The sequence below is a fragment of the Aethalodelphis obliquidens genome, unplaced genomic scaffold (genome assembly GCF_003676395.1).
Source record: "Aethalodelphis obliquidens isolate GAN/ISIS:26980383/991018 unplaced genomic scaffold, ASM367639v1 scaffold45, whole genome shotgun sequence".
Lineage (NCBI taxonomy): Eukaryota > Metazoa > Chordata > Mammalia > Artiodactyla > Delphinidae > Aethalodelphis > Aethalodelphis obliquidens.
Window position 1 is genome coordinate 9,984,090 of NW_020837989.1, and position 15,690 is coordinate 9,999,779.

Here is a 15,690-nt window from a genome sequence, read left to right on the forward strand (position 1 = left end):
CAAAAAAAAAAAAAAAAAAAAAAAAAAAAAAAATTATGCTGTTGATCTTGAGGAAGTCTCCATCCCCTTCACACAATCTAATGAAGTGCACTTGTACCAGACTTGATTAACTGACAAAATGCTAAAAATGTACTTACTCATATTTTAACAGTATTAATGAGAATGTCTATTTGTTACCAATGGTACTAGATAATTTTTCATTTATATTTTGGATATTCACAGTTACATTTTCTGATCCCAACTATTAATTATCTATATAGCTAAACTTCTTGGTCTTTTTGTTGCAGTGAGGAGATAATTAACGTGGAGCACGTTATGCTACATATGATCATTTAAAATATAATTATGGGAGCTAGAAAGTAAAATATTTTTTTCTTTTAAAAGCCAACATCTGATGGATCGACCTAATATCCAACTGTTAAACATGAAAACATTTTATATACTATAAGTATTAAGCAAATGTTAGATTAATATTACTAATGCCTAAGTTCTTTTGTAGAACTAAGTTGTCTAAGTCAAAAAACATCTCTTCCCAGCAAAAGGCACTAGGATATCTCTGTTAACATCTCTCAGAAAGAGTCCAAATATAACATGAGTTATTAACTAAGCAATAAGTATTAACAAGCCAGAAAACATGCCTTATCACTCTACTATTTTGAGAAGGTTTAACACTGCATAAAAAGGAAATGAATACTGGCCACACTCATGGTTACTTATTCTTCACTAAATACATCAGACAGAAAATACAATTACTAACAAGCATTTTCTTTTATAAAGACTCAGAAGAGAAGCTAAATAAAAGCTTACTAAATTTTAAACTGATTTTTTAAAATATTTAGTAACTAAAGGAAAATGAATACCTGATCTCCAACTGTCTTCAACTACATGTTGGATAAGACCTCCAAGGAAAGGAACTCGAACCATTTCCAAATGTTCCAAGTTGCGGGCAGAGGCTAAGCCTGTTACTAAAGGGACATATTTCAAGGAGTTTGTGGGTCCTGGAGAAAGACAATTTCAATGGAACAATGTAAATTATAAAGATGATTTTTCAAATCAGCAACTGAAATGAATAACTTATAAGTTCTGTGTCTGAAAATGACAGCCAAGTGGCTGGCTCTCTGCGATTTATACCTCTCATTGGAAAGAGTATTAGTCTGTTAACCACATACTTATTCAGCATAAGGATTTTTCAGTAACGTTGGAGATTTAGTATTTTTTGTAAATTCCCTGAAGTTTCAATAGTTTTGAGCTCAAAATAAATAAGGGGAAAAGGCAAGTTGAAAATTTGATCCTTCACTCTAACAAACAGCTCAATGACTTAAACATCTCTCTATGTGACCAGTGTTATATTAGGTGTTATGGAAGATTACAAAAGATAGGATCCTATCCATCAAAGAGCTTGCAACTGACGCAAACATAAAACTAACATGAATAATTATAAAAAAGATAAAAAGGCAGAACATATCAGGTACAAAAATAAGATCCGATATACTACATAAAAAAGAAAAAAGAAAGTTTGAAGAACAAAACTTAAAAAATGTATACAAGTGAAGAGGAAGAAGGAAGTGTAAACCGCAGGACAAGGAAACAATAATACGGAAAAACACTCAGGCGAAAGCTGGTATGGCTGTTTGGGAACAGTGAGTAGGCAGGCCTGACAATAAAAGGAGTACCTTAGAAAGGAGTCTGAAATAAGGATATCAAGAGGGGCCCTGGGTATTATGAATTCTGAAGCAGAACAGTTCCCACTTGACACAGTAGGGCAACAGAAGTACTGAAGGTTTCAGAACAGAAAAGTAGTATCATAAAAGCAGTGTTTTATGCTTTAAGGTAGATTAGGTCAGACAACTATTTACATGCAGAATGATCAGGAGGCCAGAGACAAAGAAAGTAAAAAAAATTTATTAAAACAATACTATAAAAAGTGCCTATAAGAAATATGTAGAGACATTTTGACACATTATTTTTTCTGCTAAGGGTCAAAGAAAAATCATATGTCTACTGTCTTTAAAACAAAAAGTACATTTACCTTCATAAGGTAAGTTACAGACATAAACAGTAATAGCATAATATAATTTCACTTACAAATGTAGCTATGGAGTTTGCTTTAGGACATTTTTAGAATAGTATGTGTATAATTCCACCACAACTATGTACCCTTACCTGCACAGTTCCTCATGACAAAAGTTCGTAAGCTGATGCAAAGAAAATCTTTGAATGGCTGTGGTTTAGTGAGTCTTACCCACTTCATGTAAAGGTGCCTTAGCATTGGGATACAAGGAATTTCAGGAACATTCACCCCTAAAGCATATATACAAAAAAATAAAAAACAAGAAAACCACTAAAAGACTGTATTCTGTGTATAAGTTCAATAGTCTATTTTTCAAGTTAACAATATATCCTTCCTGTATATTTTCATCAGAACAAATTACCTAATTAACACGTAGGAAGATAAGCTTATTTAAAACAGGCTTGTAAAGAACAGTTTAAGAAAACAATAAACAGACTATTATTTCTTTAGAAAAGGCATATGGGAAGATGGGATTTAAAAAGTACTTCTACATTTTATACACACAAGTTTTTCTTGCAACTCTAACTCTTCCAGAGTTACTAGGAATCATACCTGCAGAGGACCATTTCTGGAAGAAAGGGGTTGTAGAGTGGGAGGATAAGTCAGGAGATATGGAAGGAGACAGAGCATGGGTAACTTGAAAATTCTTATGGTACGAAGCAGTTTGAGGAACCTGTCCAAGAGTCTAAACACTGTAGACTAGGGAACAGCCAAGAAGTGACACAATTCTCGGAGAGAAATACAAGGATCCAGGGTGATGGCATTTAAAAAGCAGTAGCTGGCAAAACCAGTTTAATATAACTTTTAACCTTGAGTCAATAGAAGCCCTGCTAGCAATAGCAACTAGAGAAAGCAAAATTGGGAGTACTTAAATTGTTGGTTCTTTGAAAGCTAAATTCTGCAGAATGCTCCTACTGTAAGGATTACTCCTTAACCTGGTCCACGCAAAAAAACATAGTTGGCTTTAGTACTGAACTATGCATAAACACTGTACTAACTGAGGATTAGTCCAAAGGAAGAAAAGCAGAAGAAGTGAGGTACAGATTAGGACTCAAGATGCAAAACTCACAAAGGTACATTTAGCATCTACCATGATGGTGGTCGCTCCGACTAGGAAACCCAAGGGTAGCAAGGGTGAGACAGATCCAGACAAGACAGTTATATTCTATGCCCAATCCACATTTTACCCCAAATCCATTCTATAAACAAAAAAGAAACAAAAAACAAAAACACAAAAACCCCAACAACTTTCAAAACTACCCAAACTGCCTATCAAAACGGGATCAGATTGGTTGTGAAATAGTAGTTCTCTCACCTACCTGTCTGCCGCCAACCCCCCACTCCCTGGGGCCCTTTAATGGGAAATCTAAAATTGTATACAAGTCTCACAAGCATTTCTTTTACCATCATCAATCAGCAAAGCCGTTTCTAAAATCCTCATTGTTCCCTTTCAGTGAATATTCAGTTGTATGGCATTTCAAGGAGTCACAAGCAACCCAAGAAACATGTACTTACCAACTAAATGTAAAGTTTGGATTTTGGCTCCTACAGGAATTTTCAGTTTATTTTCAGGAGGAATTGGAAATGCTCCATTACGATTACGAAACTTCCCCAAAATATGAACATGTGGCATGTATGTCCAAATAGATTCTACCAATTCCAAATGAGAAGTTTCCACACCCTACAGAATAATGCCAAAGCAAACACAAGAAAGGCTTTTAATTTAGCATCTAAAGCTTCTATTTCTGTATCATAAGATGCTAAGCATGCAGTGGAACTTAAAAGTTCGTTGTGGACGAAATTTTCATGTGACTGAACATGTTCTATCATTCTTTTAATTTAATATTTCATCAATTAGTTGATGTCAAATGTTCAACCAGGTGCACTCACCACTAAGTTCGGGCATGCCTGCAAAGCTTCCAGAACTCCTGGAATGCTAAAAGCCTCATGGCCCCGTACCCTTCGCCTCTCAAGGTATCTAGGGTGAAGGCCATATAGCTGTTCAACATCTGGCATCTTCTTCAATAGTGTCAGAAAACTGGAATCTGTGAAGCCTAAGAAGTTCACAAGTATTTAGAGCCAAGTTCATCTTTCTGTTGGTCAAAATTTATAGGCACTTGTAATTTTTATCAAAAGTTAAAACAACAACAAAAAAGATTTCCTTTTTAAATTTTCATAAGGCTAACACTACAGCTGAACAAATGGTTAAACAGAAAATATTTCCCTTAGTAACAGAGGAAATGTGTCAGGAACACCACTTATTCTGAGTTGATACTTTACAGCTGAAACTTTTAATTTACTATTTTCTTTTTTGTTGTTGCTCCTGCTTTTAAGGCACATAAATCTTCAACTAAGAACAACACACTTTTAAACCAGATGACTTGGACCTACTTGACTGATGTGAGAGGACGGACAACCTTTCTGGCCACCACCTTCCTCCCCCAAAGGTACTCTCTGGTCCATAAAACCTCTAGGCTCTATAGAGGTCACAACTAAAAAAATAAGTAAGATAGGATCCCCATCTTCAGGAAGCTCACAGTTCTAACCCAAATCCCATCTCAAACTGCGTTCTCTTAGTTACCCATTTCCCAATAATTACTTTATCCTGTGTTTAACTATCATTCCCAGGACATTTTAGACAACTCATTCTTTTGAAAAAGACGGATGCAAGTTAGCTAAGAGAGCATAAGCAATCCAAACTACGAGGATGCTGAACTGACAGAAAACTATTTATCTGAGAGGCCAGCTGTGCTCCACAGTGGGAAACAACCAGATGGGAGGAGAAAGATACAGGTTACTTCCACAGTACAAGCTGCTGGTGCGGTAAGTAAGGAGATAAGTCTCATACTGATGATACTTTATTATCTTACTTTTTGTTTTTAATAGAGGCCACCAGAAAGCTAACTGTCTACTCACTAATGATAAATAAAAATATTAATTTTCAAGAATAAAAATGAAGTCCCAAACCATTAAGTGTTACTACAGTTTTCAAAAGTTGTTCTGCTTGTACAGGGCTAGTCTAGATGCTATGTTAGCTTCAGATTCACAAAAAAATGAAGAGTAAGAAGGGACCTCAAGAGATTACCTGGTCTCTCTAATTATAATAACAGTTCTTATTATTGTCTTATACAGTAACTCTACTAAACGATTCAATGTGTTAATCATTTTACATATCTACTCTCACAACCCAATGAAAAGGTTTATCACCCTATTTAAAAATGTAAAAAATGAATGTGACCTTTGCCAATGTCTATCCTCTCTTGTTGTACATTACACGTTGCCTCTCTCCACCTTCTTTACAGAGATGGTGTGAGAGTCCAAGGAGATCATATATGTAAACCAAAAAGTGCTATATAAAAACCTTATTTAGCATTATTATATAGAGAATCAGGGTATAAACTCCAGAGACCAGACCAAGGTGGCATTAGCAAAGCAGGGTTAGTAAGACCTTATTCTAGGCCATAGAGACTTTGCTTTGACTCTCTTTTATATTTGTTGCAGCGATGGGAAGTCTTGGGCTCACAGGTATTTATCACAGTCTAAAAGAAGCCAGCAATGTGCAGACAAATTCTTCTCTAATTTGATACGGGGCAGAGATTTTAATTGTAAGATTGCACCACATGGGAGCTCTGCTATCCTATCTCTTTATGTAGTGCATTAACCCCATGTCCATATTTCCTACTGGCCTAAGCTCCGTTAAAGAAAATCTAATAAAAGAAATGACAGTCCTTTTCACATTGCCCTGATTTTTTCTTTCCTGCTGTCTCTGCAATATGATGAATGCTTTTCCCTTACGATAGTTTCTTTAAAGTATTTGAAGACAAATGTGCTTTGCTTCCCATCAAGCTGTGTTCTAGCCTCAAGTCTCTGCAATGTTCTTCACAAAAAGATATAGTGATAACTCCGGCCAACTGATAAGAGTTATCAGTTGACTGATGACCCTCTTGAAAGCTTATGCAGCACCCCAAACTGTACAATATCTCAGTATTTCAGAGGCAGTCTGTTCTGTTCCACACAATAGAACAGAAGAAGACAATTATCTCCTCAGCCCTTCACTTCTATTAAGGACCCCTCCCCTTTGCCCAGCACCACAGCTTAATCACATTTTCAAAATATCAGGATCTGAATATTGTTGATGAAAGGTAGTTTAAAAAGATATTCAAAATTGCTAAACAACATTAACTAAAGCAGAATAATTAACAGATTGGTGTTAACTGAAAAGAAACCTGATTAGCCCTTAATATTATTTCTCCCCTTTGAGGTGTGCTCTGCTTAACTAAAGTTATGAACTTTCTTTTCTGGTGGTCTCCTTACCTGAGGTCCATTTGTTGTGGTTAGGGTACTAACTTTGAGTTCTTCACACGCAAGGCCAATGCATTATTTGAGAAATCTCCAAGACCTAGCACAGGCCTTTTAAAAGTGCTAAAGAAATGAAAGTTCCAGAAGTGCAATTTCTGTGACCTACAACTAGAGCAGCTTTACAAAAATTGATAAATATCTGTTTAACCAGAGGGTGCATGAAAATCTGCATCATGGAAGAAAGGACACTTTGTCAAATGTGATAGACATATACTTAGCTAATCAAAGTCTCAATATGTATTTTCCAATCATATATTTGTGGAATAGACTGATGTAGTTTCTTAAGGAGTAGGAAATGAAACAGACCACTAAAACAGTAAAGCCTCAGGCAAAACTCATTTCATCAACCTAAACTAACCCAAAAAATTTAGATAAAATCCTGCCTCCCTACCTACAAGGTGCCTAGATTGCCTATCCCAAAGTAACAAGTAGCTTTTCATGGGAACGTTATTAGTAGTTTCCAGTGGGGCTCCACTGTACATTACAGGCTAAATTTACTTACCACTCGGCATGTATTCCCACCATCGCCCTGCACAAAGATCCACTACCCTCACAACTCTCAGATATAGGGTGACTGCTTCCTTTAGCTTCCGGGAAAGACATTCCATACACATGATATCCTGCAGAGGGAGGTACCTTTGTAAGAGAAAGAAACTCATATTTATCAAGTGGGTAAGTACTTCATCTCACTGACAGGTTACTTTTTCCTTCCTCCATTCTCCTGCCCCTCAAATAAAATAAGACTGTAGTAATATTCACCGAGTTTTAAGATTAACATGCATACATACCTTTTTACTAAAAAAAAAAAAAAAAAACAGCAAATACTCAAGCATCCAAATAAAGTGTGGAGCTCCCTCCACAGAGCATGTGATAAATCCTGCCTTTTCCCTTTTGATTTTAAGGACAAAGAAAATCTCAAAAAAAAAAAAAAAAAAAGGAAAAAAAAATCTCAGTACATTTCAAGGTATAGTGATAAGGGAATGTACAAAAGATCAGAGAACTGATCAATTTGAACAAATACGTATACTAAGTTTATAGTGTACATTTTCCCCTAGATCTTTTACCTTTTAATCACATACTCTAATAAAAGTATTGCATAAGCATTAAGTGAAAAACACTCATCTGAATTACAATTTCCTTTTTTCCGACCTCCCCTGTTATCTCTTCCTTCATGAAGCTTTTCAACTAACCTCTACTTTTGTTGTTTCCAGTAATACCAATATATATATCTCTCTCTCAACAGACCTAGGTTAATTAAAAAAAAAAAAAGGCAAAAGCTACCCTTTATTGAGCTGGTATTGTGTCACAGACACTGTACTACAGTCACTGTTTCACAACTTTTACAAGCTAGGTTATTTTCCTGTTTGCAACACAGCCCTCCCCCAATCCTTTTTCTTCCCTTCTCTGTTCTGCTGTGTTCCCCACCCCTCTGACTATGAGGTGACTTTGGCCAACGGAAGGCAGGGCAAAGGCTTTCTGCTATTGCTAGTCCCCTAGCTGAATGAATCTTCAGCATCACTTCCTGTTCCCTTAACCCTACGTACACCTCTCTGAATGATCCCTTCATTAAGTTATCTTCAAATTCCAGCCGAGGGTATCTTGTTTCCTGATACAACTCTCATTGATATAGTAGGTGCTATTGTTACTCCACTTTACAAGTGGTGAAATTGGCTCAGAAAAGTTAACCAGAAAAAAGTCAACAGCTAAATAATTTGAGAGAGGAAGAGCAAGGATGTCAACAGTTGGGTCTATTTCCTAAAAATTAAGCTAATTCTAAAGCAAAGTCCAGGTATACCTGCTGAATATTCCTCTGCTCTATTTTTTTTCTACCTCTGGCCCCTCTGCATTCTCTTTTATAACTATTTAAATAAAGAGAATAAAATAAAGTCAAATTCTCTACCAAAAAAGCATTATTGCCAACTTAATTTACAGTTTCCATAACTTAGATATGAGGATACTTTTCAGAAACTATATAACTATACACTTTATAAACAATGAAAAACTGAATTTGTTTTCTAAATCAAGTTTTGCCACTAAAACTTTTTTCCACAAATCACTGATTTTTATCCAAAGTATTTGCCTGAGTTAATATTACACTCCCTTGAAATACAAACATCAGTAATCTTATGGAGATTATCTTATATTTGCCCTCAGAAAAAGAATGTATTTTTACTCCACAGATACATAGTCAAAAAGCTGGAGTTCAAAAGGCAGATCAAACATATTTTCGAAAAGATGTGTTTAACATGGCAGGTACAGCAAAGATTAAGTTTCTTTTAAGGAAGCCATGGTTTTTCTTGTTTCATGAAAACATGCTAAATGGTTATTACAGGACTACAAAATGAGTCCTCAGATAAAAACTTTAGAAGCCTAAAAATAAATGTTTATTTTTAGAATACCATATTCAAGTACTCAGCTTAGTTCACAGTTCTCCTTACATTCTGCCAATTTGCTGCATGTTTTTTTCACTATAACCAGGGTAACGTCCTTCTATTTGATTCCACTCCTTCTACTGTTATATTCTGTTTGAACCGCAAAATCGAATCCACTCTCAATTTAAAATATGATCAAATTTGTTCATAATATGCCCTACCATTAGTCAACAAACATCTAACACACATCCCTAGAAACAATTTTACTTATGCTTTCCTCTAGTATTTTAATAGCTTCATTGTTTAATTCACTGATACATTTAGAATATAGTTGTCAGATATGAGAGAGAGAACATGCTTTTATTATTTTCTTCAAATGTTTTTCGGTTGTGACATCATCACTGAATAATCCACTCAGCTTTTCCTCACTGATGTGAATACCAAGTTTATCATAAACTAGATCCCCACGTATATTTGAATCTACATATGGAGCCTATATATGGAGTTTGTTTTACCCAACTGTCTGGCTATCTTCTCCCGTACCAAATCTTTAATTATTGTGTATTTTAGAATACATTTGAACATCTAGTAGGGTTAGACTCTTTTTCTGAAAAATTTTGGCTACAGAACTTTTCCTGCCAGATGAACTTTAGTATTATCCTGTTATGTTAAAAAAAAAGTCTATTAGTTTAATTGGGCCTTCTATTCCCAGATAGAACTGAACAAAAACTATACTGTGTCACATAATAACAAACTGCAGAAGATAAAGACTAATACAAATTTATACTGGAAAAGAAAAATAAAGTGCCCATAGTTCCCTAAAATAACTCTGCTATCACGATTTTAAAACTTCTTAATCTGCAAATATTCAGTAATTTTTTAAAAATTCAAAACTTTTCTAGGAACTTCAAATATGGAAATCTCCCCTAGGTAAATAATCTAAAATAATGGAAAATTCAGATGCTTAGATAAATTAGTTGCATTATATAAGAGAAAAATTAGAAACAACAGAGACAAAAGAATACAAGAAAAGGTAATTATCATTCATAGTCAGTGGAATAGAAAGCAGTGACTAAAATGATAATTATGAAGACCATGCAGCAATATGAAAAAAGGCAAACACAATATAACCATTAACACTTACCAAGTGTTTATGCCATGCAGTGAATTGAGTGCTTTAAAAGCATTATCTCATTGAATCCTTATAATAACATCTTTATATCTATCACTGGTCCAGAGATAGTAAATGAGAGACTCAGGATCAAACTCTGGTCTCTCATTCCAGAGACAAAGTATATTAGGATGTGTTTATTTGAGTGGATAATGAAAGAAGAGAGCAGGAGAAACTATAATGAAAGGGTTTCATTGATTGTTTTTTTGGTTTTGTCTCTGGTTTCTTTAACAATTGTTATAATACAGTTTAGATAAAAATATAATTTTAGGGCTTCCCTGGTGGCGCAGTGGTTGAGAGTCCACCTGCCGATGCAGGGGACACGGGTTCGTGCCCCGGTCTGGGAAGATCCCACATGCCGCAGAGCGGCTGGGCCCGTGAGCCATGGCCGCTGAGCCTGTGCGTCCGGAACCTGTGCTCCGCAGCGGGAGAGGCCACAACAGTGAGAGACCCGCATATCGCAAAAAAAAAAAAAAAAAAATATATATATATATATATATATATAGTTTTAAAAAAGGATTTTGAAAAAAATTTACCTCAAAACAACTTTAATGTGTGCACTGCATATACCAATGATGGGTATTATTTCACAAAACTTTTTTCATTTACTTTCGTTTATGTGCACACAGAGCAAAAGTGTTTCTCACTGTGGACTGTAATCCAAAAGTCAGAAACACTGCTTTATATCATACACACAAGGTACTGTAATAATAAAAGTCAACAAATCTATCAGTCAGTAAGAATTCCAAGAAGCCTGGAATGTTAACACAGTCTAGATAATGGCTGCCCAATAAAACTTTCTCCAATAAAGGAAATATTCTCTATCTTCACTGTCTGTACTGTCCTATACTGTAGCCACTAGCCATACTGGATCTTTAATTTAATTTAATTTAAATGCCACATGTGGCTAGTGACTACCATATTGGACAGCATAGCTCTAGCATTTGCTCCTACTTATACTATACATTCCATGTAGGTGAAAATCAACCAAACAAAATCTTACCTAAAAATATGGCAAAGCACTTCATGTGAAAGTTGATTCATATAGTCCTTTGTTTCATCTGATATTGTTTCTTCAGGAATATCATTGTTCATGAGACACGTTTTAACACTTTTCTTTCGTGGACCCATTGCTGCGTTATCTCCAGTATCAAAGAGCAAATCTCTCCTTTTGGTTACTTGAGTTCAAAGACCTGAAAGCAAGCAGTGATTAGATAGACTAAAACACACGAAACCCAGATGCAGAAATTATCTTGGTAAAACAATGTTTATTTTAGAATACAGACAAACGTAGTGCTATTACAATGGTACAGACTACATTCAAATTAATAAAAATACTACACGAAAAGGCACAGAACATCTTTTTCCTGAACAGCAGTAGAGATAAAAATGCATTACTTAGAATGAGCAAAAATCCAAGGAATCAGGAGTCCTGGATTCTATTCGTACTCTGTTGCTTCCTAGCTAATTCACTCAATTTCTCCAAGCATCAAATTCCTCATATGTAAGATAAGATTAAAATAAACAAACAAAACCCTTTCCAACTCCAGGCGCTTGTGATTCTAGGACTGCCCCAACACAGCAGAAAGGAGAAGACTCTTGGATTCTAGTCCTGGATCTGCCACAAACTACTTCTATAAACTTGAATCACCTTTTAAATTCTTCCTTCTCCACCTATAAAGTGAGGGGATCAGATTTCACTGGTGGGTCACATATCCCTTTATGAATATGATTAAAAAAAAAAACTATTAACCTTCTCCACAAAAAGCAATAACCAAAAAAACTACTTAATTTTACATGCAATTTCAGAGGAAGAATAAAACAACCCTTCTCCCTCACCCTCTCCCATAAATATTAAGGAGCAGAGGTTAATTCACTTATGTATCAGATGTGTTTTGTTTGTTTTTAAAATAAGCTTTAGTGAGGGAGGAAGAAGAGAAAGGAAGAGGAACTGAGTGGGGGAAATAACATAAAAGTCAGATGAGCGAACTTCTGCCCAGAGGTTTGTTTTATTTTGCAGATCAGGTTAAGAGGGAACTATGTGAAAACAGTGTCCTTTAAACAGCATTATCAATTATCTCTGGTAAAATTCGGAAACCTTATCTGGATTCAAAGTGAGAGAACTGTAGAGTTCAGAGCTTAATCATGCTATAGTGATGCAAAGAATTGCTGTCGCAAATCTGTCAACCTCTGGATTAAACAGTGTTTGCTCCCTTTTATGCACCAATGCTTTTTCTTTATTATAACCTGTTACTATCAAAAGTTTCTAAAGTGGACCCCATGCTTCCATTTTCTTACAGAGTTGCAATAAAAGTGTAATCTTTTCTTGATGACCTGAGGTTATCATTTGAATATACATTATATTCTGCAATATAGTCTCAAGGACTCCTGAACTATATGGAGTTTCTGGGGTTCCTTTGCTTCAGCAGCATATGGGAGCAAACTACAAGGCTAAGTGAATTCTTTTATTTCTTGTGTGTGTGTGTGTGTGCGTGTGTGTGTGTTTTCTGGTCTCTTCTCCCCTCACTGAAAGGTTATGCACTGTGACTTCTGACTGGTGTCAGCATGCTTGCTTCTCCCTGCACTCCACCCAAACACACACATACACCTCTAATTTGCTGCTTCTAATCAGCTATGGCCTGGGAAACCAAAGAAATAAGTTTTTAGAATTGTGTGTGGATTAATATCAACAGGCAGTTAGTAGTATGGACTTAAGGAATTCTGCAAAGAGTAGGTACATGAGCTACAGTTCACTGAATTTGTTTTTATAGAAATTTAATACACATGATCAAACAGAAACCAAATCAGCCTACAAGAAATCCTAGTTTGCAGAGGATAAAATCTTTCCAACCTGACCAAGCCACCTTTCCAATCTCATCTTTCACTTCTTATCACTTGCTCACTCCAGCCACACCAGTATCCCAGTTCATCCATTTGTTTAACATTCATCTTTTATTCCTAATAAGCTATTAAATCTAATGTTCTTCCCTTCCTTTTTTTTTTTTTGGCCTGGAAAACCACTATTCTGCCTTCAAAATCTAGTTAAACGTTAAGTCCTCTGAAAAAACGTCTCCTACTAAACTCCCCTTCTGAGCTCCCTGTGAGACTTAACTAACATTAGCTTCTCCCATAGCAACTTGGATAGTATTATATTGATCATGTCTCTGCCAGGAAAAGGAAGAGAATCTCAATCTCCTGCCACTGGGTGATAACAAATCACACGTCTGATGTGTGGATATCCATCAGTCTTTCCGTTATTCCATATGTGCCCAGTAGCTGCAAGGCTGCTAAGAACCATTTCACGCTCCTATTTTTGCCACCACAGCACTCAGTGATCTCAGAAACAAGCCTGTAACCCTGGCAAAAATGCAATCATACTTTACTCCAATAGGAACACATAACAATTAGCTACACTGAGGCATTCAAATACGTTGACAAGGCTATAAACCAGTACAGACCAATCCAACCATGGATTAATTCTCCAGCTATGTTATTTAGCACATGCTTCACCTTTTACACCCTCACCTTTGACAACTCTAACCGTTCATGGATACCACGTTCTTGATTTCATCCTCTAAGTGAAAATCCTTCTTGGCCCTTCCCCCTTCTTTTCCTTCAGCAAATCCACACCACTTAATAATTTCCACCCTCATCTTATGACTCCACCTTTTATTGCTCCTTATTTTGCAATACTGTGGTTTTGTGTGAATCAGATTTAGTAGCTCCAGTGCACAACATACACTTGAAATTTTAAACCAATAGATTGCACCTTAAATATCACTGAGTTTATATAAAGTTCCCTTGTTTAGAACTTACAAAAATATTTACTCACAGATATGACATTATACAACATTATAGAGAGGTTAGGTTAAGTCTCCAGCAAGCCCACAAAGATCCATTTAACCTACTATGCATTAACACTACTACCAAAGGGCCTAAGTTAAGAGGACTACAACAAAAATTTAGGTGAAATTGTAACATAGTTCCCATATCACATCTAGAACTGAAAACTTGATCATAGAGCTATTTATTTGGCAGCAGGTGGAGTAGTGACTCCCCTGCTACAAGGCTTCGGTGGGAAAGGGACTTGTGGAGATGAACGTTGGGGTAAAGGATAAGACTGCCATCTTCCATCTAGGGGCTTTAACAGTTCAGGACCCATAGCTGGAGGAAATTCCTCAGTCCTCTCCAGTCCAAGTAGGTGCCCCTGGCAATATTAAGGAGATAAAAGGCTCATTCAAGGACTCAATTATTTGCCCTCACCACCATTCAAACTCTACTTAAAAAAACAAACAACAACAAAAAAAACCCCACACAACTGTTTCAACTAAAGCTGGCTTCATCATCACTTAAGTGAAATACATGACTGGACTAGGCTGAGAGCATTTCATCCCAGGCACTGAGTACAGAGGCCTGGTATCCCTGTTTGAAAAGAAAACACCATGAAAGACGGAGACCTAGTGATGACGGAGTCTCTCTTATACGTGCATGTTCTCTCTCAATTGCTTGTCTTTTAGTGGGATGAGGGATAAAAGCAGGTGAGAATAGAAAACTGCCATGACTGGTCTTCTGTGTCTTGGTTTCTTCCTACCCCTATCTCCAAAATATCACCACTCACCACTTGAGAAACTCAATAAGGTAGAGAAGGTCCAAAGCAGCAGCAAGTAGAAAGAGGAAAAGAGGGAATTCCAGTTATCAACAGTAGATAAAGATGACACATAGGAACGGGCCTAGCAGAGGAGTTATGGAGGGTAAGGGAGAGGTGAGTATAAATAACAAGTGGGTATAAATATGCAGAGACTACATTTTGCAGCACTAGGTGTCATTTTTTAGGGTCAGCAAGTCCTGGAGGCTGAGATTCTAAACCTCAAAGAAATATCATTTTGAATCCCAGAAAGTTAAAAGGTGAAGAGTCCTTCACAGACTTAAAGGGTCACACAGTTCTTAATTTTTTGTGGGTCACAAACCCATCTGAGACTATGATGAAAGCTGTACATCCCCCCAAGACAAAAACAAAACACACCCAGACTCATATATAATTTCAGGGGCTTCACAGAGACATGGAAGCTCATCCAGAGGACCCTATCCAAGGCTGGTCCCTCAATTTTTAGATGGACAAACAGAACCACAGGGTATAAGTCACTTGCCAAGGGCTTATATTAAGTGTCAGAGTTCAGGCTGGGATTCAGATTTCTCAGCCTACACTATACAACCTGTCATCAAGTCAATCCTTTGCACCTCGGCTGGCTGCCTACATTCCAGAGCTATGCCCCAGTGCTTGGAGATGCACTTCTCGATGCTCTGATAGAACTGCTGCTGACCACACCCTCCTTCACAAATTAGAGCTTGTGGTCCATCTAATTTGGCTCACACACAGTAGCCTACAGCAGCCCTGGGTCTCCTACAGTCATCCTGTGGCTGGCTGTTTAGCAGACCTTAGCCACAGGAAGCATCACTTTTGTCCTAGTGGCCCAAGTATGTTCTAAGTAGTAAGCCTGAATTGTTTCTGAGCATTCTTTAAACTTGAGAAACCCAACAAGGTAAGGAAGGTCCTTCTCATTAACACATAGGTGTGCTCCTCTCCTTGCAACCTGCCGGTTCAAATCTCCTCCTATCCCAAACTAGACTACACTATCCTCTACTAAGTTAATTCATTCTGGTTGCTCCCAGATTTATCCCTATCTTTTAAACCTTAACCCTCCAGGCTACTTCAACCT

The 15,690-nt window shown here is 36.7% G+C and overlaps 1 protein-coding gene across 9 annotated transcripts in view; it reads right to left on the reverse strand.

The window, feature by feature from the left end:
- FBXO38 (F-box protein 38) overlaps window positions 1-15,690 on the reverse strand; it is a 52,425-nt gene that overhangs the window by 34,190 nt on the left and 2,545 nt on the right. For all 9 annotated transcript variants that reach the window (XM_027081676.1, XM_027081675.1, XM_027081672.1 and 6 more), the window contains exons 2-7: window positions 10,977-11,166; window positions 6,933-7,066; window positions 3,962-4,125; window positions 3,587-3,752; window positions 2,164-2,301; window positions 861-998 (exon numbers count right to left, since the gene is read on the reverse strand). In XM_027081676.1, the coding sequence (XP_026937477.1) occupies window positions 861-998; window positions 2,164-2,301; window positions 3,587-3,752; window positions 3,962-4,125; window positions 6,933-7,066; window positions 10,977-11,104 (868 nt within the window). In that variant the 5' untranslated portion in view covers window positions 11,105-11,166. The remainder of the gene's footprint in view (window positions 1-860; window positions 999-2,163; window positions 2,302-3,586; window positions 3,753-3,961; window positions 4,126-6,932; window positions 7,067-10,976; window positions 11,167-15,690) is intronic.